The sequence below is a fragment of the Myotis lucifugus genome, unplaced genomic scaffold, assembly GCF_000147115.1.
Source record: "Myotis lucifugus unplaced genomic scaffold, Myoluc2.0 scaffold_109, whole genome shotgun sequence".
In the NCBI taxonomy this organism is placed as follows: domain Eukaryota; kingdom Metazoa; phylum Chordata; class Mammalia; order Chiroptera; family Vespertilionidae; genus Myotis; species Myotis lucifugus.
Window position 1 is genome coordinate 2,005,745 of NW_005871157.1, and position 20,311 is coordinate 2,026,055.

The 20,311-nt window shown below is 52.9% G+C and overlaps 2 protein-coding genes across 6 annotated transcripts in view; both read right to left on the reverse strand.

Moving 5' to 3' along the window:
* Positions 1-8,836, reverse strand: part of PLA2G4F (phospholipase A2 group IVF) — a 13,958-nt gene extending 5,122 nt beyond the window's left edge. Inside the window, 12 exon segments of the mRNA XM_006093141.3 lie at positions 218-360; positions 2,369-2,504; positions 2,730-2,767; positions 2,918-3,031; positions 3,150-3,319; positions 5,192-5,258; positions 5,705-5,747; positions 6,010-6,050; positions 6,442-6,570; positions 6,681-6,817; positions 7,437-7,509; positions 8,657-8,836. Of these exon segments, the coding sequence (XP_006093203.1) occupies positions 218-360; positions 2,369-2,504; positions 2,730-2,767; positions 2,918-3,031; positions 3,150-3,319; positions 5,192-5,258; positions 5,705-5,747; positions 6,010-6,050; positions 6,442-6,570; positions 6,681-6,817; positions 7,437-7,509; positions 8,657-8,767 (1,202 nt within the window). The 5' untranslated portion in view covers positions 8,768-8,836.
* A 3,527-nt stretch (positions 8,837-12,363) lies between these two features.
* The window catches only part of VPS39 (VPS39, HOPS complex subunit), a 45,622-nt gene continuing 37,674 nt past the window's right edge, over positions 12,364-20,311 (reverse strand). For 4 of the 5 annotated variants that reach the window (XM_006093065.3, XM_006093064.3, XM_023757508.1 and 1 more), the window contains 13 exons: positions 19,660-19,803; positions 19,059-19,200; positions 18,879-18,965; positions 18,506-18,579; positions 18,082-18,180; positions 17,137-17,254; positions 16,567-16,695; positions 15,843-15,945; positions 15,578-15,623; positions 14,377-14,526; positions 14,075-14,209; positions 13,592-13,683; positions 12,364-12,792 (listed from right to left, as the gene is read on the reverse strand). In XM_006093065.3, the coding sequence (XP_006093127.1) occupies positions 12,717-12,792; positions 13,592-13,683; positions 14,075-14,209; positions 14,377-14,526; positions 15,578-15,623; positions 15,843-15,945; positions 16,567-16,695; positions 17,137-17,254; positions 18,082-18,180; positions 18,506-18,579; positions 18,879-18,965; positions 19,059-19,200; positions 19,660-19,803 (1,395 nt within the window). In that variant the 3' untranslated portion in view covers positions 12,364-12,716. The other variant, XR_002830335.1, reaches the window with a different exon arrangement.

Sequence of the window (20,311 nt, forward strand, 5' to 3'; positions counted from 1 at the left end):
GGGGATTCGGGCAGTTAGGGCAGGGAGCACAGCAGTGTCTATGAGTGACCCCTCCTCCTCCATCACTTGTACCCACTGCCTGCATCACCCACTCTTGCCCCTCCTAACCCCCTTAGAGGCAGCCTTCCCCACCCCACTCCAGGGACTCCGCCAGATCACCAGGCCACACCCCTGCCCCTTCAGAGCTCTCCCTCACTCTGTACCCTGCCCCCACCTCACTTACCAGGTAGACCCCGAGACCCCACTCAGGTAGGTCACAGTGTCCAGGAGACTGAGCTCCTGCCACCCTGCCAGGCTGCCGTACAGGGAAGACATGGCACGGGTTCCGCCTCCAGAGCCCAGCACAGCCACCACAGGCACCTGGGTACAGAATGACCAAGACAACAACATCGACTACCACCGCCATTTCTACATTGCTGCCTATAATATCAGACATTGACCCTCACATTATTACCTCACTGAGTCCTCACAGAAACCCAATGAGATCCCCATTTTTCAGATGAGGGAACTGCATAGTTAGTAAGTGATGGGCTGGTTATCCGAAGCAGTGAGGCTCCAGACATGGCTCTTAACCATGACACCATGAAAAGATGTACCTGTGAGGTATATTGGATTCACCCAAAACAGCTCAAGTAGGGTTTCTTACTCAGTACTGTCACCACTGATGGTTGTGGACCAGATCATTCTTGGTTGTGAGGAGCTGTCCTGTGTGTTGTAGGATGTTTAGCAGCATCCCTGGCCTTTACCCAGTAGATGCCAGTATTATCCCTCTCCCCTCCCCCAGTTGTGACAATAACACATGCCCCCTGTGTGGGGTGGGAGGGGTTGAAATTGCCCCCAGTTGAGACCCACTACACTAAAATGACCAAAACCACCAAGCAGCCTGGACCGGCCCCAACATCAGAGGTGTCTGTGGGATCAGACGGGAAGTTTTTTGGTTGCTCAGCTTTTCCATGAATGTTTTCCAGCCAAGATTTTTGGTTCCTTTCCTTGTCCTCCTTTATTTTTCTCTTAAAAAAATAAAAACCTCCTTGGCCACTGTCCAACAAGGGCAGCGCCCCTTCAGAGAGCTGGACGAGACAGAGCTGCCTGTACGCCGGGCTGCACCCTCGCGCCCTCTTTACCTTCTACCTACAGAATGGAGATTAGCAGAGCAGGCATTACCCAAATGAACAATCCCAGCTTGTCAGCTTGTCAGCGCTGGGCACAGGCTTGCCTCCTGAGTTCACTTGCAGCCAGGAAAATGCCACCAACTTGTTCCTGATTTACCACAGGTCTCACCTCAGCACCGCCTTGCCTCCTGTCTACTGTTTTGGACTGAATTGTGTTCCTACCCCTCCCCCCCACCCCCCAATTCAAACATTGAAGCCCAGTGTGGTTATTGAGGAGAGAATAACATTAGGGGGAAATTAATGGGGTCTCTTCTCAGCCTTACTGCTAAATTATTCACAGAACCTGAAGCTTGAGGAAGACTTTTAAACTTGCCTGAAACTCTTCCGTCCTGCATTTGACATTACAGATTACCATCAGTACAGTACCCACGGGGCCTGGACTCCAGTCAACTGTAAGACCTCCTCAAAGACAACTTCTACATGACCAGGTTGCCGGGTGCCCGCGTGACCACCTGAAATCCATTATCATAATGATGGATACTAGCTCACTCATCGTAATGGGCCAATCAAATAGCTAATCTCTCTTGTGATTCAGTTACATCATAAAAATAAATGACTTTTCTTTGTTTCTTAGAACATTTCTAGATTTACTCCTAATTATGCTTCCAGTTTCTAAGACCCTTGAATAAATCTCCATCATTTATTTCTAGCCAGAGCCTTCTCTTTTTTATTACATGTGACACTGTATTTGGAGAAAGGGCCTATAAGGAGGTGATATGGGTTATGTGAGGTTATAAGGGTGGGGCCCTCATCTAATAGGAGCAGTGTCTTTGTAAGAGGGAGAGATGGAGATCTCCAGCCCTGCCCATGCACAGAGGAAAGCAAGGATGTAACAAGAAGGTGGCCATCGACGGCCAGGAAGAAAGGCATCACCAGAAACCAACCCAGATGGCACCTTGATCTTGAACTTCCAGCCTCCAGGTGAGAAAATAAATGTTTGTGTTTAAGCCCCCAGTCCGTGGGGTTCTGCTATGGCCGCCAAGCTGACTGCTCACCTCCCTTGGCCAGGGCTGTTGGGCCCTCATTACATACAGGGTCCTGACTTTTCCAGTCAGCTGAGGTGGACAGGCCTCCCCCTTCTTCCTCTGCTCCCCATGCTTCCTCCAGGCTTCCTGTCAGGTCTTAGTTACACAGTCCTCTCAAGGGAAGAGATTGGATTTGGTTCTCGTGATGCTGGGGCCGCCTCCATTCCATACCTGGTCACTGGCGGGAGCCTGGCTCAATCCCAGCACCTGCTGCAGGGCCTTGGATACGATCTGCTTCCTCTTATCCAGAAACTCTTGTTCCCCATCACAGAGATCAAAGCCAAGGCGCAGGTCAAGGTCCCCAGAGCTGCCTCGGTGGGGTGGGGTGGGGTGGGGTGGGTGCTGGATGACTGTTCAGAGGAGGAGAGCCTCGGCCAAGCCGAGTCTTCACAGGCGCAGACCCACACTCCACGGGACCCCTCAGAAAGATCCCACCAGAACCGGACACGCCCCCACCACCCCTCCCCCCTCTGCTGAGCGGAGCAGGCAGGAGAGCCCCCATACTTCCTGCCCAGCTCAGGGCCTTCCTCACCTCATTTCTGCCTTCACCCTCAGAGGCACCTCCTGGCCCTGAAAGAGACAACAGCTCTACTGGTGGGTTCCCCCACCCGCAGCCCCTGTTGCTCTGGTAGCTCTGGCCCAGATGTGGTCCTCCTCTCAGGCCCCTGGCCCAGACCATTTTTGTTGATCACAAAGCAGGACACCTAGATGGAGCCTTACCTTCCCCACAGCCACCAAGCGCTGTTTCTCCTGACCTAGGGCCAGAGAGGAGAGCAGGATGCCCCCCTCGCCCAGACTGCTGGTCTGAGCCTCCAGCTCAGCACTCGGGTCGCTCTGCAGAGAAGAAATCACCATGGAGCCCCCAGAGTGAAGGACACGTGCCCTCTGCAGCCCTGGGGTGCTGCTCCAGCACACTGACCACCTGCCTCTTCCAGGCTCTGGGCTCACTCACCTGCAGGACCGTGAGCTTCTCCCCCACCTCCACGTGCAACCTGGAGCGAAGCACTGGATTCACATGGAAGGTAAAGGTGTCTGGGGGGTGAGCCTCCACGGGGGGCTGCAGGGGCAAGAGCTGTGGTTTCTCGTAGGCCCCGGGCACTGCCAGACGAATCTGCCTAGAGCCTGGGAGCAGAGGGCCCGGGTGAGTGGGGGAGATTAGGGGGTTGTGTGGGGGGTAGTGTGTGTGTGTGTGTGTGTGTGTGTGTGTGTGTGTGTGTGTCATGATGGCAGCAACATTAGTAGCAACTGCCCTTTTCTTCCCCTTGGAAACACTCTTGGGCACCGTGACCCATAGCAGAGGCATCATGAAGGACACTCAGGGAACCTATGAAGTGCCCTGGTCAGAACTGGGAACCTGGGGGAGGGTGGGAGAGGCAGGGAGGGGAGGGCCCCCTGCCCAGAGCTAATGGGGCTGATGATTTTGAGATTATTATACTAAGTATATAAAATATCATTTCACGAACATTGTATTGTAATTATCATATGTTAATCATTACATTAATGACCAGTTTCCAACTAGTAGTTCCCCTGTCCCTTGCCCCCATTCAACCTCTGCTCATCGCCCTGGGGGAGATGTGTGGCCAGGACCCAGTTTTCTCCGTCCTTTGTTTCCAAAGTGTAAGATCTTGGGGGAACACAGAAGGCTTGCCGAGGAGGTGAAAGAAAGAAGTGGGTTCCTGGGCACAGAGAAAATACGGGGCTTGGAGAAGCAGGGCTCCTGAGGCCAGGGGAGAGGCCTGCAGCCAGGAGCAGCAGGGCCGCCTGTTCCTAGGAGTGCTCTGGGGGAGAGGCAAGACCCCAGAGAGCATGGCTGAGCATGACACCCAGGCAGCCTTGTAAAGGAGCCCCAGGCCCCACACACCTCAGGAGCAGGGGTCCGCGTGGAATGCCTCTCCCTGTGCACAGTCCTGGGCATTCAATGACACTTGGAGACTTGCATGACCCAGGGGGGAGGAGTTAGAGAAATAAGGAAAGTATATTCCTTCACACCATGGTCATGGACTGGGATTGATATGCATGTGCTGTTTGTTCACAGGGAGAAGCAGCTGCATCTGGTGGAGAAAGCAGATGCCCTGAGCATCGCTGACCTGCATTTGGTCCTGGCTCCACCACTCGCTGGCGGTGTGGCCGTAAGCAAGTTCCTTCTGTGAGCCTCAGTCTCATGAATTAAAAGAGGAAAATGATTACACCGACTTTACAGGGTTGTTATGAGGATTAAACAATAAAACACATGTCAAATGCTTAGCACAATGTCTGACTCATCATGAGGGCTGGATGTGACCCAGGTGCGACCCATCCTGGAGGCTGACTGGCAGCCTCTCCGCCTTGCAGGGGACCTTAGCCGTCACACAGCCTCTGTTCCTCCCCACCCGCCCCTCCAGGGAGACTGCCTCTGTGGCAGATGCGTGGGTGTGCCCAGCTCTTCACTCTGGAATTCTCACTCTTTACCAGGTGACTTCAGTTCCTCCCACTGAGAGGCTGACTAAATTCCCTGCCCTCCACCTTTAGGGTCAGCCTGGGGACTTGTTTTGACGACTTAATGTTAGTGGCCATGACGTGACCAAAGGCTTAAAAGCACTTGCTCAACGGGGCTTGTGCCTTTGCCCTAAGAACCTCTGTGCTCATGGCTTTGGGGGAGAGGAAATTTGTGGCCCCCTGGACACATGGTACAGAGCCAGGTCACTCCCACCAAGCCCAGCCCAGATCAGCCCCAGCTGACCACCAGATGTGTGAGCTAAATACATGCTTCCTGCTGTCTGCCACTGAGATTTGAGGGAGTTTTTATAGAGAGTAGTTGGACTGATACAACCGCTATGCTTGAAAATTTCCAGGGACAAGCATTCACTACTTCCAGAGGCAATCCGTTTCATTTTTGGTCAGCTTTAAGCGGTGAAAATTGAAAACTTTCTGCCCAGACCCATCTTCTTAAAATCAGCAGCCCCTCAACACCCCAAGAGAGAGAAGGGAAGACCCAAGGCCACTGGCCAGACTCACCATACTTTTGCTGTGGAGCTGTCTCATCTTTCCCAAGGGTGCCTTGGATTTTCAGACAGGGCTGAGCCTGAGGAAAGCAGAGGCCCATGGGACCCAGACAGACACATCACCCTGCACAGGGCCCAGACCAAGAGGGGGAAGGGAAGGAGGTATCTAGGGCAGTGTCCAGATAGCAATCTTCCCAGCCAATGCCTTGTAGGCAGAGATCTTCTGTAGCCGCCCCACTCCTAGGACTCAGAGGAAATGGCCCCTGGCAGGAAACGGGGGGAGGTGAGGGCCCCTGATCAAGGCTCCTTCAGTTGCAGGAGACAGGGTTCCGAGTGAGTGATGTGCTGTGCACAGGTAGGAAGGCTGGCTTTTAGGCTGTCCACTCAGATGCCTACCCAGCACACCTCCACTCTGAGGAGGGGTCGAGTGGTCTTCAGAGAGGCAAGTGGGTACGATGGGTTCGATCGTGGACTCCTCATGGCTCCCAGCCCTGGACAGCCCCAAGCTGGTGTCTCCTCTACTTACCACCAGGACTCCATTGGTGATGACTTCAGATGCAGGCACCTGACTGCAAAGGATGGTGGGCTCATTGGCTATCTGGGCCCCTCAAGGTGGCTGTTACTATAATAATGTGACCAAAGCAGTTGGGAGAGCCTGGGGAGCATGGCAGGGTTAGGGGGTTGGGGTGGGTGTTGGCCAACACTCAAATTCGCCTGGAGACCAGGACATCCCCTCTCAGGCCAGGCCAGCAGAGGACCTGGTGACTGACAGCTAGGAGCTGTTGGTGACTTCAGAGTAAATGGGAGGACGTGGGCTCCACTTGGACTCACCTGTTCTCCAAAACGAACTCCACCTGCAGCTCTTGTGAATCCTAATGGAGGAAGCAAGGAAGCACCAGTTTTCAAAGAGCTCCGAAAGCCTCAGGGAGTGTCCCTACCCCCAGCCCAGGGACTAGAAGAGGAGCCGTGTGTGGCTTCCCTGGGGCAGGAAGGATAGTGGCATCTCCATGAGAAGCTTCATCCATTGAACACTGTGCGGACGCTGTGCTAGAAGCTGAGGATTCAGCAATGATCAAGATAAAGTGCTCTGCCCTCAAGGAGCTCACATGTAGACTCTACTCAGGGAAGAATTATTTGAGGGACCCCCTGGTAGGATCAGTGGTGCAGGATGGAGGGTCTGTCTTGGAGGCCTGGTCTCTGCTGACCGACTGGGCATCCTCTCCCTGAGCTCAGTGCATTGCTGGCACGGGTGGGACAGCTCACCTGTTGGTTGAGTAGGAAGGTGCGTTTGTGGGGTTGACCAGGCTTGAGGCTCTTCAGGTCAAACTGCAGCAGGGAGAGTTCAGTGCTGCCCAGGACGTCCTTGTCATAGAGGGTGAGCTCCAGGACATTCTGGATTCAGGGCGGGCAGGACGTGGGAGTCTGAGGCAGGGCAGGCACCCTGAAGAAGCCCTGCCCCCCCCCCCCCCCCCCCGCCACCCCGGCCACTCGCTGGCTCTCACCTTCACAGCGCCATGGATCTGGTAGTGGAAGGTCTCATTCCACTCAGGGTCACTGCAGTTGTCTATCACCTTTGTCTGGGCGCGGCTGGGAGATGCTGTGGGCAGCCACAGTTGCACGTAGCAGTCAGCTTTGGACACTGCGGGGATGGGGAAGGAGTCCTAGCTTTAAGTTCTTATTGCTGAAAAGGTTGCCTGGAGGAGGCTGGGGTGGGAGGAAGGAGCAGAGCCAGGAGAGGAGGCTGCCCAGGTGGCAGGGTGGGGCGGGAGATGGAGGGAGAGCCCTCATCCTTGACTCCGCTCCACCAGTGACACCTCCCATTCAACTGAACGGAAATCCTACCATGGCCAGTTGGAAAGATCACATGGCAGCACAGACCACTGCACAGTTAACTCCCAGAAAGGACTTGATTCAGGTGACAAACACCCCTCCCAGTGTGAGCGTTGACCTGGAGAGTTCTGGCAAGAGCAGGTGTCACTCTCTCCCAGGCTGTCACCGCTCTACTTGCTAGGCTCAGGGAGGAGTCAGGGTCTGCACAGTGCTCCCGCCCAGCTCCTACCTGCCAGCTCTGAGGCTGTGGCCTGAGCTCCCTCACCTCCCTCCACAGTCAGCACCAGCCCTCTGCCCATCCAAACACACACACACACACATACACTCACACACACACACACACACTCACTTCAGGCCAGCCCCTGCTGAGCTCTGCAGAGGCCTCAGGGAAAGGAAGAGGAGAAAAGGTGGAATTGAAGGTCACTCACGCAGGTCTTTGCCCTGGATGTTTCTGGCCCTCAGCACTTTCACCTGGAGGTCATAGTATGGGTGGGTTTCCCGCTGAAACAACAGAACTCGGGGACTCAGTTCCAATGAGCCGGGTGAGGGGCCTGACCTCCCTGAAGTGCTGCTGTTTCCCTCTCATCACAGAGCAGCAGACTGGCCCAGGATCACTGGGACCTGGGAGGCCATGGCAGGGCAGGCACTGGAAGTTCAACATGTTGGAATCAGTCAGGCTGGCTGCAAATCTAAGCTCCACCATGGACTAGCTGGATGGCCTTGGGCAAGTTATTTGATTTCTGTACGCTTCAGGTCTCCCATGTCTAAAATGGGGGTTATGATGATTATCTCATACGGTTGTGGTGAGCTTTCAATAAGAAGTCATGTAAAGTGCTTGGCCTAAGTGCTTAATACAGCCGTGGGCAAACTACGGCCCGCGGGCCGGATCCGGCCCGTTTGAAATGAATAAAACTAAAAAAAAAAAAAAAGACCATACCCTTTTATGTAACGATGTTTACTTTGAATTTATATTAGTTCACACAAACACTCCATCCATGCTTTTGTTCCGGCCCTCCGGTCCAGTTTAAGAACCCATTGTGGCCCTCGAGTCAAAAAGTTTGCCCACCCCTGGCTTAATACATGTAGCCATTTTTGCTAATTATTAGTTATCATGCACCATACACCTGCACTCCCCTCAGACCGCAGTGCCACTGCTGTAGCTGGAGAGGTGCTGTGAGGTGCTTAAGGAGATTAAATATTAGAAAATGTGATCAATCCCACCCACTAGCTCCCTGACGAGGGCTGAATGGCCGAGGAGGCTGGGCAGGTGAAGGGAAACCAAAAATCACTCAGCTGGTGCAGGTCAGACCAGTTGCTAAGGAGACTGCAGCTTGGGCTCAGGAGACATAGCAACAGACTGCAACTCCTTGGAGTCTATCTCCTCAAAACCCAACAGCCAGACTAGGCATTCTGGGCCAGACCCAGCCAAAGGGTCACATGCCCTAGCCCTCCATTCCTAATTGAAGGGATTATTTTCAAGAGCCAAGGTCTTGGCCAACCTCTCTAATTTAAACTCCCCCAGGTTGTCTGGAGGAAATTGGTCCCACCCAGATCCAAACCCAGTCGCTGGGCTGGCCTGTCTTCACAGGGGACTGCACTCCCAGGACCCCTCCAGTCCACGTTTCCCAGGGAAGAGCAGGTACTTTACCCGGCAGTGACTCCACTGAGGTCCCCTCTTCTCTCTTTTTCGCAGCAGCACTACCCCCAGGAGAGGCAGCCCCTTGCTTGCCAGCCCCCTTGGCCAGGGCGCCCAGAGCATGGCCAGGCAGCCCACTTCCCAGCAAGAAGCCGTCTGCTTTCCAGAGCCACCCTCCTCGCTTCTGCACAGGATCACTGCTAGCTCAGGTCTGACAGGTAGCACTGGGGTGGGGAGGGCCCTGGGGCTGGAGGCGGGGTTTGACCGGCTCCAGGAAGTGACCAATTTCTCTAGGCAGGAGGCAATCTGGTTCCCAATCCAGACCCCGGTTATCATTGGGCTGCTTGTGTAAAATAGATTCCTGAGCCCCACCCCACCACTCCCCATGGTTTGATTTGATGAAGGAACAGCTGCCAAGAGGTGCTGCATCAGGAGGCCAGTCTCCTCTATCAGAAAAAGCCTAAAACCAATACCTTTCAAGTTCCTGGTTCAGTGTTTCATTTGGCTCAGGTATTTCTAATCTCTCCTGGACACCCTCATTTGTTCTCCAAAGAGAAGCTGCCAAGTGCAGGACCTGCACCACGCCTTAGACCCAAAGGTAAGGCGGGCCCACCCATATCCTGAAGACATTCACAACCTCATGACTCCCTGTGGCTTCTGCCCAGGCTCTCTTTCTGCATCAGTGGAAATATCTAGCTGGTCCAGGTTAGAGGAAGGGTATCAGTAAGGGCAGGTAAAAAGCAGGCCTGCCAGTCCTTAAACTACTGGAGATAAAGGCTTTAAGGTCCGCTGTTGACCAACACAAACCTTAGTGTGCCGCGCCAGCACGGCCAAGGGTGATCCTGAGTGGGGGTGATGAAAGGATTAAGAAAAGACGGACAAGAGAATGAAAGCTGGGTCTCGGTGGGACGCTGCTCCCTGATGAGACAGCGCTAGCGCCAACAAGCCGTGTCTTTATTTTATAGCAGATGCCACGAGGCAAAGTAGGGGCGTGATCAAGTTGTTTACAGCATTCTCGTGAGTTTCAACCCTACTCAACTACATGCCCCTGAACTCTATCACACAGCACGTGGAGCCACATGTTCGGACCCAGCTATAGCTGTTGGCTGTATTTGTGCTGGGAGGGCTCTGCCCTCCAGCTGGGACTTGCATGTGGCCACGAGAGGACTGTGCCCCTCATTAGTCCGAGGCTTGAACCTGTCCAAAATACTGTAGCCGCGCCCCATACCTTAGGCTACAGATGGCATGTGATAATCCCCTTTTCTGTGGACCTTGACCATCCAGGTGGCCAAGACAAGGCACAGCTCCAGGAGAAAGCATCTCTGTTGGAAGATACATGTCTGTTCCTCAACCAAGACCCAGTCATCTCCATCCACTCCTCTCCCCAAACCCCGAGGTGGAGGAGGTGGAGACTGAGAAAAACAAACAGATGATTCAACTTTAAAACAAACCCTGTAAGCAAATTCAGACCAGAAACACCCAGGACCTCAAGGGGAGGGACTGTTTACTCAATTTGGAGCATGAAGCCTAGACCTGTGCTGGGGTCTCAGGAATGCTAGAGCCCAACCCCATGGTGACCTGTACGGCAGCATACAGAAGGCTGGGATCCAGAGGAGCCTGAGGGAGGGGTGTGAAGCACGCCGGCCTGGCGCAGATAGCCTGATTGACTGGAGTGCTTTCTGGGCTGTACAACTCTCCTGGGTTCATCTGCCCGTGCCTCAGGCAAGTTATGCCTCTTAGTTCCATCATTCCCAGAGAAAGCTCAGAATGGCCACGAAAGGCTCGCGTGGGGGAATAAAGGATCGAATGATCTCTTTGGAACTGGCCAAAGTGGACCAACACGTCTCCACTTCTCAAGCATCACGGGGTCTGTCAATCCTACCAATTCCACAGCTTCCATGGCCTTCCCAGTCATTATGAGCTGCAGGAAGAGGCATGAAGCCCTGGGATTCACTAGGTGCCAGTGTGTCCAGCAGACTGTGATGCTGGAAACGTGCCCCATCTGTGCTGTCGATCCATCTGCTGCTCTGCGGTCCTGGATGGCACAGATCGAGACACATAACAGACCTTTTTCCATGGTCACTAATGGGCTTACTCTTCTCAATTCTTAGCTAAATTATGATCCTCATTATTTTCATCAAACTCCACAGGAAGGGGGGAAAAAGAGACGCAGATAGGCTTGGTTAGTTACTTTATGATGTTTATTATGCGAGACCTTCATCAGTCCTCATTACAGAGCTTTCATTGCCAGCCTTTTCCACACCACCGCAGAGCGCACAGACAGTCTAGGGAAGGAAGACTGGAGTCCGGGAAAACTGGGCCCTTTAAGTATCCAGCAGGAGAGAAAACACACATTCTTTGTTCTAGTGCTTCAAAGAGATGTGCCCCACAGGCGGTGGGAATGGAAGACACAGAAACAGCAGACCTGGGAGGCGGGGCTCACGTGTGGGAACAGTTTCTGCCACACAGTGGAGGGCGGGCCTGCGATGTCACCGCTGCTCCTGGAGGAGGCTGGTCTTCGCTAACGGCCAAGGCAGCACTGCTTCCTGTGGGCGGGCATGGCCAGTTGGGACAGTGGCTCTTGTGAAGTGCTGCTCGGCCTCCAAAACCCAGCAGAATCCTCCATCTCTGTGAAGGTGCCACCGGTACTCGCTGTCCCTTCAGACCCTCCACAGAGCACGTGCTGGGAGAAGCCTAGTCTACACCACCAGCAAGTCGGTCTGCAGCACAGGCCCCGAACAGCACAGTGGTAAAGGACAGACCCCGCGGGGGTCAGTGCTGGGCACCGTCACTCACCCTCACTACCATTTCAGACACCGCAAAACCCCAGGGAGGACAAGGTGCAGCCCTCTCCCGCGTGTCCTCCGCCTGCAGTGCCAGACACTCCTGGTGCCTCTGGGAGCCAGGGTCTCCCCCCACACAAGTGCTCAGTGGGTCTGGCGGTGATAGTTCATGCCGTCTGCAGCACTCTCGCAGTCCCCGAGCACCTCACAAGTATGTCTGACCCCACGTCACTGTCAGTGCCTGGTCTGGTTATTCCTGTGTGTACCTATGACATCCCAGTGCAGCCCTCCAACCTCTGCAAAACCAGGCTGGAGAATGGCGGCCAGGCCATGCTGTAAGTGGGTCACAGTGGCTGGAAAGAGAGGCGCCCAAGCACAGAGCGCTCACTCACAAAGACTAAACTAACCTGCCTGGATGGGTGAACAGAAGCAGGAGCCTCAGCCGATGGCAGCCTAAGAGGTCGTTCACCCTGTGCAGTGCTGTCCATCCCTAGAGCTACCGCCACACTCGGCCCTCAGGGAGGTGCACAGGCCCTTTCCTAGGCCGAGAACGACGCTCTGCTCAGCTTCCAGGCCGAGCGTACAGTCCAAGGAGGACCTATTCACTATACACCTCACCGTCAAGTATCAGTGTAGCCCTGGAAAGTGGACTTCCCCTTGCTTCTCACTTTGCCTTGCTTACATATTAGTTATTCCTGGTGTCGGGAAAGTGGGCAAGAGAGTGGAGCAGTGAGGGGAGACACACAAAAGAAAAGGACATGGGAAAAGGAAGGCGGGAGTGGGAGCCTCCTGGGGGACACGGCACGGTGACCATGGAGAAGTGACCTAGAGAAGGAGTGTCTGGCCTCGGCAGGCAGAGGAGCTCTTGGTTTGCTCTCTTCTCACGGACTCCGCCGGCCATGCTAAGGGCTCCTTGTGAAGTCCTGCATGCGACTTGATACTGGGGTTGCAAAAGCTGGAGGCAGTTTCCTGACTCAGGTGATTGGTATGCAAAGGCAAGACGGTGCCTGCCCGTCACCACCTCCTCCAGTCCAAGCAGGCATTAAATTCCCTGGAACTGCCTGCAGCATCCTGGTTTATAAAGTTTATCTAATCTTTTTCTATTAAAAAGCTGACGGCACCAGACCACAAGTCTGATTAATTCAGAGATGCTCCAGGGCGCAAGGTAGCCAACGTGTCCAAATGGGGAGACACCTGTGGCGGCAGCAGCCCCGACTCCTACGGCGGCACCTGCTTCCCTCTCTGGGGTGGCCAAGCTGTCCATCTGCCGAGTCCTGGGCACGCTGAGCTCAGGTGTCCGCCGGGTTCACCTCTTTGGAACAGAAGTAGTGCACCACCACTCCATTGGGGTACCTCGCAAATGCGCTGCAGGGAAGACAAATGACTTGGGAGTGACTGCCTATAGAGGCCGCTTCTTACCTAGGACAGGCACTTACCCGGGAGCCATCCCAGCAGCCCGCCCTCACCACAAAGAGCAGCCTGTCCCAGTGTCTCTGGATTTACATAGCCATCATCTCTGTCCAATAACTAAACAGAGGATGAGGTCCATGGAGTTCGAGTACATGAAGGTTCTTGTTAAGTCATCAACGTGAAACACGACTGAATAGGGCCGTGCGCCGGCCTGGCTTGGCACCGGCTTACTGAGAGGCAACGATGCTCTTCAGAACAAGTCTCGGGCTAATTCTAACAAAGGACAGAGTTAGGTCTTTTTAAAGAAAAGAATTCTCCCATGTAAGAAAAAGGAAAATTACTCTCCTTTGAGGGAAAGGGGATCGACTAGAGTATATGCCTTAAAACAGTATATCCTGGCTCAGGATTTTACTCAAATCCTGAGGCAGCAGGTTGAAAGATCTTTTTCTTCCTTCAAAGGTGCATCCCTAAAAGATAAGGACCCCCTCCCCATATACAACTCTCACACCCACTGGCTACATCACAATTTCTAGCTGCCAGAAGGGAGGGACTTTATGGGCAAGAAGTCAACAGCCCCAGCCATACATTCCAGGCTTTTAAATCCTCAAAGCTCACTCCTGACAGTGAGGACTGTCCCCTCGGGCCTCAGGAGCTAAACGTGCCCAGATGGTCAGCACCTGTGCTCTCCCCTCGGGTTAGAGGGCAGAGTGTGGCCCACCCAGAGCAGACCCTGCAGAGGTGCGAGCAGGCTCACCTGTTCCCAATCTTCTTCTTACACACCATGCACACCTTCTCCTCCGTGATGATGCACTTCACCTGCTGGTGTAAAATCCGCTCTTCCTGTACCTGGGAGGGCAGAGAGATTGGGGAGGAGTACCATGGTCTACCCGCAAAGATCCCTCTAATGCAGTGGTTCTCAACCTTGGCTGCACATTAGAATCACCTGGGAATCTTTTTAAAATCCTGATTTCTGGGCCTCATCCTCTGGAAATTCTGTTTCTTTGTTATGGGGTGAGGCCACAACATTAGTAACAAAGAAACAGAATTTCCCGGAGGATGGGGCCCAGAAATCAGGATTTTACAAAGATTCCCAGGTGATTCTAATGTGCAGCCAAGGTTGAGAACCACTGCTCTAATGGGAACACTTGGTTAAGGTCTGCTTTTGTCCTAAGGAATACGTGGTAACTGTCTCATAATAGAAAGTACTAGCCCACCCGAGGGTTTGCCAGGCGCATACCCGCAGGAACTCTGCATGGAGAAGGTTCTTGAGCACTTGATTGAACCGTTTCTTTTGCGCATTTCCTTCCAAGACCTTTTCCAGGAAGATGCGTATCTCGTTAATCTGAGTATTCGCTGGCAGGAGGTTGAGGGCCTAAGGATGGGAACAGATGGGAACAGATGGGAAAGAGAGAGGCAGGACAGGAGTGAGACTGAGGGAGTGGCTGAAGCCCCAGAGCTGGAGAATCCCAGGCCGTTTCTCCACCCCTTTCCATTCCGTGCTCCCTGCAAGCGCCCTCCATCCCCCTGAGAAGAGCTGACCTTGGTGGTGTCCAGTTTGCTGTGGTGCAGCTCGAGGACCTGCAGGGCAGCCTGGAGGTTGGCTTGGGGCTCCAGCAGTTCCAGCTTGATGGGCCCCAGACAGTGAACGCTGGGGGGCGACAGGTACATCCGGAGCAGGGACAGATACACCTGTCTCACACAGGTACAGGCACGCAGGTTAGGCTGGCAGCCCCCCCCAGAACGCCCAGTAAGAGGGATGGTCTACAGTAACAGCTGTCATGGAGCACTTAAAACTCATCATTTTCACCTTTTAAAAGATTTTGGTAAATTCAGAGTCAACTGAAGGTGTAAAGATTTAAGGATTGTGGTTTCCCTTGCTTGTTAACCACTGTCAGAATGCCAGCATGACGAAATGACACAACGCACTCCCTCATTTCCTTTGGCTTTGAAGGCCGAGACCCTGTCATGTTTTGGCAGGCAAGGATTAAGCCAGGGGTCCTCAAACTATGGCCCACGGGCCACATACAAATACAAATATTGTATTTGTTCCCGTTTTGTTTTTTACTTCAAAATAAGATATGTGCAGTGTGCATAGAAATTTGTTCATAGTTTTTTTTTTAAACTATAGTCCGGCCCTCCAACCGTCTGAGGGACAGTGAACTGGCCCCGTTTAAAAAGTCTGAGGACCCCTGGATTAAGCCAAGGTAAGATCTGCACTTCCTACTGGCACCAGTGCCACAGGACTTCTCAACTCAGCACTTCACATTTGGGCCAGATAATTCTTCGCTGGGCTGTCCCGCTTAGCAGCAACTCTGGCCTCTACCTCCTAGATCCCAGAAGCACCGCTCCCGGTCATGGCAATAAAAGATGTCTCCCGACATTGACAAGTCCGTGTGCAGTCTCGACAGAGCACATCTGAGGTTCCTTCTCAACAGGCTAACTAACCACATTGTTTATAATACAAGTCAGGACTCTTTTGAGAGTAAAGGGGCGAGGATGCCACTCATCACATGGATGATAACAGATGGAAGCCAGAGCTATGCCAGGCAAACCAGGACATGGCACCCCGCCAATCCCTTAAGACGTACAGGCAAATTCAGTCGGTGCCCTGACCCACGCCATCTTGTCTTAGCAATTCACACTAGTGTCTGTCACCTGCGGCCAAACCAGAGGACGTTAGGAAGGCCAGGGGGGACAGGGGAAGGCATGCATGCTCTCTCGGGCCAGGGCCACTACTTACATCTTTGTTGCCATCTTTGTTTTGGTCATAATGCTTGTGGCAGTACCTGCAAAGGAGAAAATGCTTAGACACGTTTAGAGAAAGGTCATCGATGCCGCCTGCACGAGCAGCCCAAAGGCAGCCAAAATGAGAGGCCAGCACAGGCGACTCTCCCTCCTGCGGCCGAGTGGAGGGGTGGTGGCTCCCTTAGTCTCTCACACCGCTGGTCTCTCTGGGGGACCTGCTTCCAGACCCCTGGGGAGCGGGGATGGCAGGGCCAACATACTCCTCAGCCATCTTTGTGTCCTTCAGGATGTGGACATAGATGAAGAGAGCTTGTTCATGTTTCCCCATGCGCCCCAGCAGGAGAGCACGTTCTTCTAAGAGGCCTGTGGGGAAGAGGAACGTAGGTAACCATTACCACCACGAGGCCCGCACAGGGCCAGGGCTAACTACTAGAGAGATGGACACTGGAGCAACTTAAACGGGGAGGAAATACTTTTATTATTTGGGATTTATTACTAAAATTTTTAAAAGGGGGAGGGAGCTACTTTAGGAGGGACTCTATCCCATCTTTTTGTGAGCACTTCCACATCGGGCAAGTTCGCCCATTCCACAGCCAACTCTGCCATGTGCGAGGCTTTTCCAATAAGGGGAACAAGCACCTGTCTCTGTTCTCACTGAGCTTACACATCAGACGGGTATGTCTTTTTTAGACAAATTATGCCAAATTACAACAATTGCTGAATAATGAATGTGGGCAAGAACATGTATGAAGCAATAGACAGGTTTGAACCTGCTATCAATTAGCATGTGGCTCACACCCTAAGAGACTCCTCAGTCACAGTACAAAAGCGAGTCCTCAGAAGGAGCACAGCAGGAGCACTCGCCTACACACGAGGTTATTCCCAGGCCCAGCTTGTGAGAGGCTTGGGGAGCTGGCAAAGAGAAAGGTCAGTTTCTGCACTACCGTCAGCTGAAGCAGCTTCTGGACCCAACCCAGCCCTCACCATCAAAAGGAAAATCACAGATGAGCCGGCCCGGGTCGTAGTAGCTGGAAATTTCCAAGAACATAAGGAGCTTCCGTCGATATTCTCCCAGCTCACCCTCTTCCTCTCCAGCAGGAACTGGAGTTTGGCCTGTCAGGGAAACAAAGCTCAACCTGAAAGGATGCTGCTGGGCAGCGGCGTGGGGTTAAGAAAAACGAGGGGATGGGGTTCACTGACGTCACCACAATCATCAGAAAGGGCCTCCAGAGTCCTTTCCAGTTGGCCTCTCTAGGGTATGGTCTCTACATGGCCCCCAAACATCAGCTTGAGGTGAAAAAAACCCAAAAAACAAAAAAACTGCCTAGAGAAACACTCTGGTAGGCAAACCTGTTTCTTATCTTGAAGAGATTGTTCCTTCCCCCTCCCCCAGGGGAGATGCCCAGACCCAGGCGAGCTGCTGAGTCTCCCGTTCTGGGTCACTTCCCTGCGCTGGCTCTGAGGAACTTCCTGCCCACCCGGGGCCGGGAGAGGTCTGCTTCCCACGTCACTCACAGCATCCTGGGGCCCGTGACCTTCTACGAGAACTGGTACCTGCAGGGAAGGCCAGGAGGTACTCCTTCATCAGACCTTGCACCTTCTCACAGTACAGCTGGATCAGGCAGTTGTGGAACCTGGAGCCCGTCTCCTCCCAGACGTGGATGACGTGCTCCTGAAGCGAGACACAGGTCTGCCTGTGCCCTCAACCCTCTGACCCAGCCAGTCACCCCGTCTCCCTCACACTTTTAAGGCCCAATAGGTCCCATCCACACTGTTTCCTAATTAAGCTGCAAAGGCTACGAGGGGGCAGCTCTTCTGAAAACACTGGGAAAGTTCACAATACAACCCAGCAACACTGGGAATTCTTCTCTTGATTTCCAGTCTAAGTTCCTTTCTTAATTTTGTCTCATAATCCTTCACATCAGCCCATGTAGTTAAGGTTAAATATCTGCATTCTGGTACTTCAAACTGATTTCACTGTCCTGTAGCCATGGTGAGTTAGGCTGTGCAAACGTGGCTGTGAAATGTTTTTCTCGAACACCCTTCTCTTTTATTCCTCTATACTTTACCCAGGTTTACAAAGTATCAATGAAGTGACCCTCCCATCTTTGCCCACTGCACTCTCTGCAGAGCATGTTGAAATAACCCTCTTCTGTGCCTTTCTACTAGTCCCCACGTGACACAAACTGCAATCGGAATCATCTACAGTGGTTCTCAACCTTCCTAATGCCGCGACCCTTTAATACAGTTCCTCATGTTGTGTGACCCCCAATTTCATTGTCACAAATTGAACATAATTAAAACATAGTGATTAATCACAAAAACAATATGTAATTATATATGTGTTTCCCGATGGTTTTAGGCGACCCCTGTGAAAGGGTCGTTCGACCCCCAAAGGGGTCGCAACCCACAGGTTGAGAACCGCTGATCTAAGAGCTGACCCATGAGGCCTGGTTCCTGGGTTTGAAGGTTTTTAGTTCAGATCAAACAATATCTTACCAGATAAGGAATAGCCAGGCCCTTAAAATTCTCTACCAGGAAGCCGAGCACTCGGTCCCGGGGCAGAGACTCCACCTCCGGGAGGTCTTCGGTGAATATCTGTTAAAACAATCCCGAGTTCCAGCAGCAGAACCACCTGACCGCATGCTGCCAAATGTGCAGGCTCCCAGGACAGACTTCTGGGGTGGGGGCAGGAATGTGCACGCTTCTGTCGCAGTTACTGCGTGACAGCCTGGGCAGGTCTCCTGATGCCTGTGTAAAGCTCTTCCCACTACCCCACACTGTCATCTCACGTTTCCCAGTCCACTCTTCTGAACATAAGAGAAACTGCATGAATCCTTCCTCCTCCGCCATCCACCCATCTCCAGACCAGAATCAGGACCAACTGTGGTGCCAGGTGAATCCGAAGACCCCGCATACCTACCTTCAGGCCATCCTCTGGGAAGTCTCTCAGCACCCACACCGAGTAGGAAAAAATCAAATGCAGGTTTTCTGTGCCTGGAGGAAAAGTAAGACTTGTCTGCAGGTGAAGCCTACCCTGCCCACAGGACTGGGAAGGCCGGTGCCCAGGTTGCCCAGGATTTATTTTCTAGAGCAAAGAGCTCTGTCCAAGCACCAGTCACTCAGGGCTGCTTGCTGGGCTACATTCCAAGGAGCTGCCCTGGGTCCACCACAGGGGACTTTTCCCCCACCTGGCGGAGCAAGGAGGGAGGGGACTGACCAGCTGGAATCAGAGACGGAGGGGGGTCAGGTCTGTGTGAACGCTTTCCGACTCCCGTTTCAAAAGCTGGACTTACCCAGATGTTGCAGATACTGCACCGTCCTCTCGTGGCCTTTCAGCGGCGAGTTTGCTTTCTTGGACTGGTCCACCAGCACCTGCAGGGCTGGCCACGAAGCCCAAGAACAAGGTCACGGGCCTCCTCCAAGGCCCCTCCCACAGACGCATCGCACCGGCTTGCCCTCCCCGCCTCGGTCACCTTTCTCATGGAGCCCCTTCTTCTCGTACAGGATGATGAGCTCACTGTACTTGTGAGCCTTCTTCAGCACGTGCTCGCTCTCTTCGATGTGGCAGTGATTGTTCTCCAGGCGCAGCAGGGGGGCCACCAGGGCCACGTTGGTCTGCAGAGAGGCAGGACTTCAGCCAAGTGCTTCCGGGAGACCCCGCCCTTCCCCGCCAAGGCCTGCTTCAGGCAGGAAGGCCAGGGATTTAACAAAAGCAGAGACAGCAAACAACCCTTTTTCAGGACTCCAGGGAGTGGCTTTTATAGCACTATGACCTTTCACGTGTTTTCATGGTTTTGGGGGGCAGGGAGGAAGGGGATATTTCCTTTGAGGGAACACTGTTCACACCACACCACTAACCCCAATCTTACCAGAGAAGACCAGCCCACTGTCAGACTCTGGTCAGTATCTTGACTTAAACCCTTAATTTCAAGAAGCTCACAGGCATCAAGGCAAAGACTAGGTGGTTCCCATCATCGCAGACTTCGCTCTTGCTGACAGCAGGTGCCCCAGGGTGGCCCTTTTCCAGTTTCGGCAGGCTGGGGGTTGTGGGTACCGCCTGCTCTAGGGACTCACATGGAGGTAGCACTTGAGCAGGGTGGTGTCGATGATCTGCAGCAGCTTCTTCTTGGATTTGATGGTGGGAGTGCCTTCCATGAGCGGGGAAGTGCTAGACTGGTGATCAGAGTCATTCAGCTTCTTTACCAACTGGCTCCGTTTCTGCAAAGGCCAAAAATGTGGGATCAAGGCCAGGACTCATCTTCCTTTATCACTTGATCTACTGGGTAATTTCCAGTACCTCCCAATCAGCTCATGCCGTCCACACCCTGATCTCACATTGGCTTGCAACATTTTGGAAGTTTAAATATTTAATGGTTCTTGGAAACTTAAGTATATTTATGATGCATTGCTCAATTGTACATTAATAGTAGTTACAAGTGAACTCAGATGACATTTTAAAAAACACAGTTATTTGGTTGCAGGAAATTTTTAAAAATTAAAATGACACTTTTGTTACAGAGCTATGACAGAGGGCTCAATGAAAGATCTTCAAGCACAAAATGCATATAGCATATCAGGGTCGAATTCTAGGGAGAAAGTGGAATAAAAATTAAAGTTCAAGGAGTAAAAGAAACAATGTTAAATTTTTTTTCTTTTTCTTTGAGAAAAACCTTTTTAAAAATAGTTGAAATCTACAGAGCATTTTTAATGTGTCAAACACAATGCT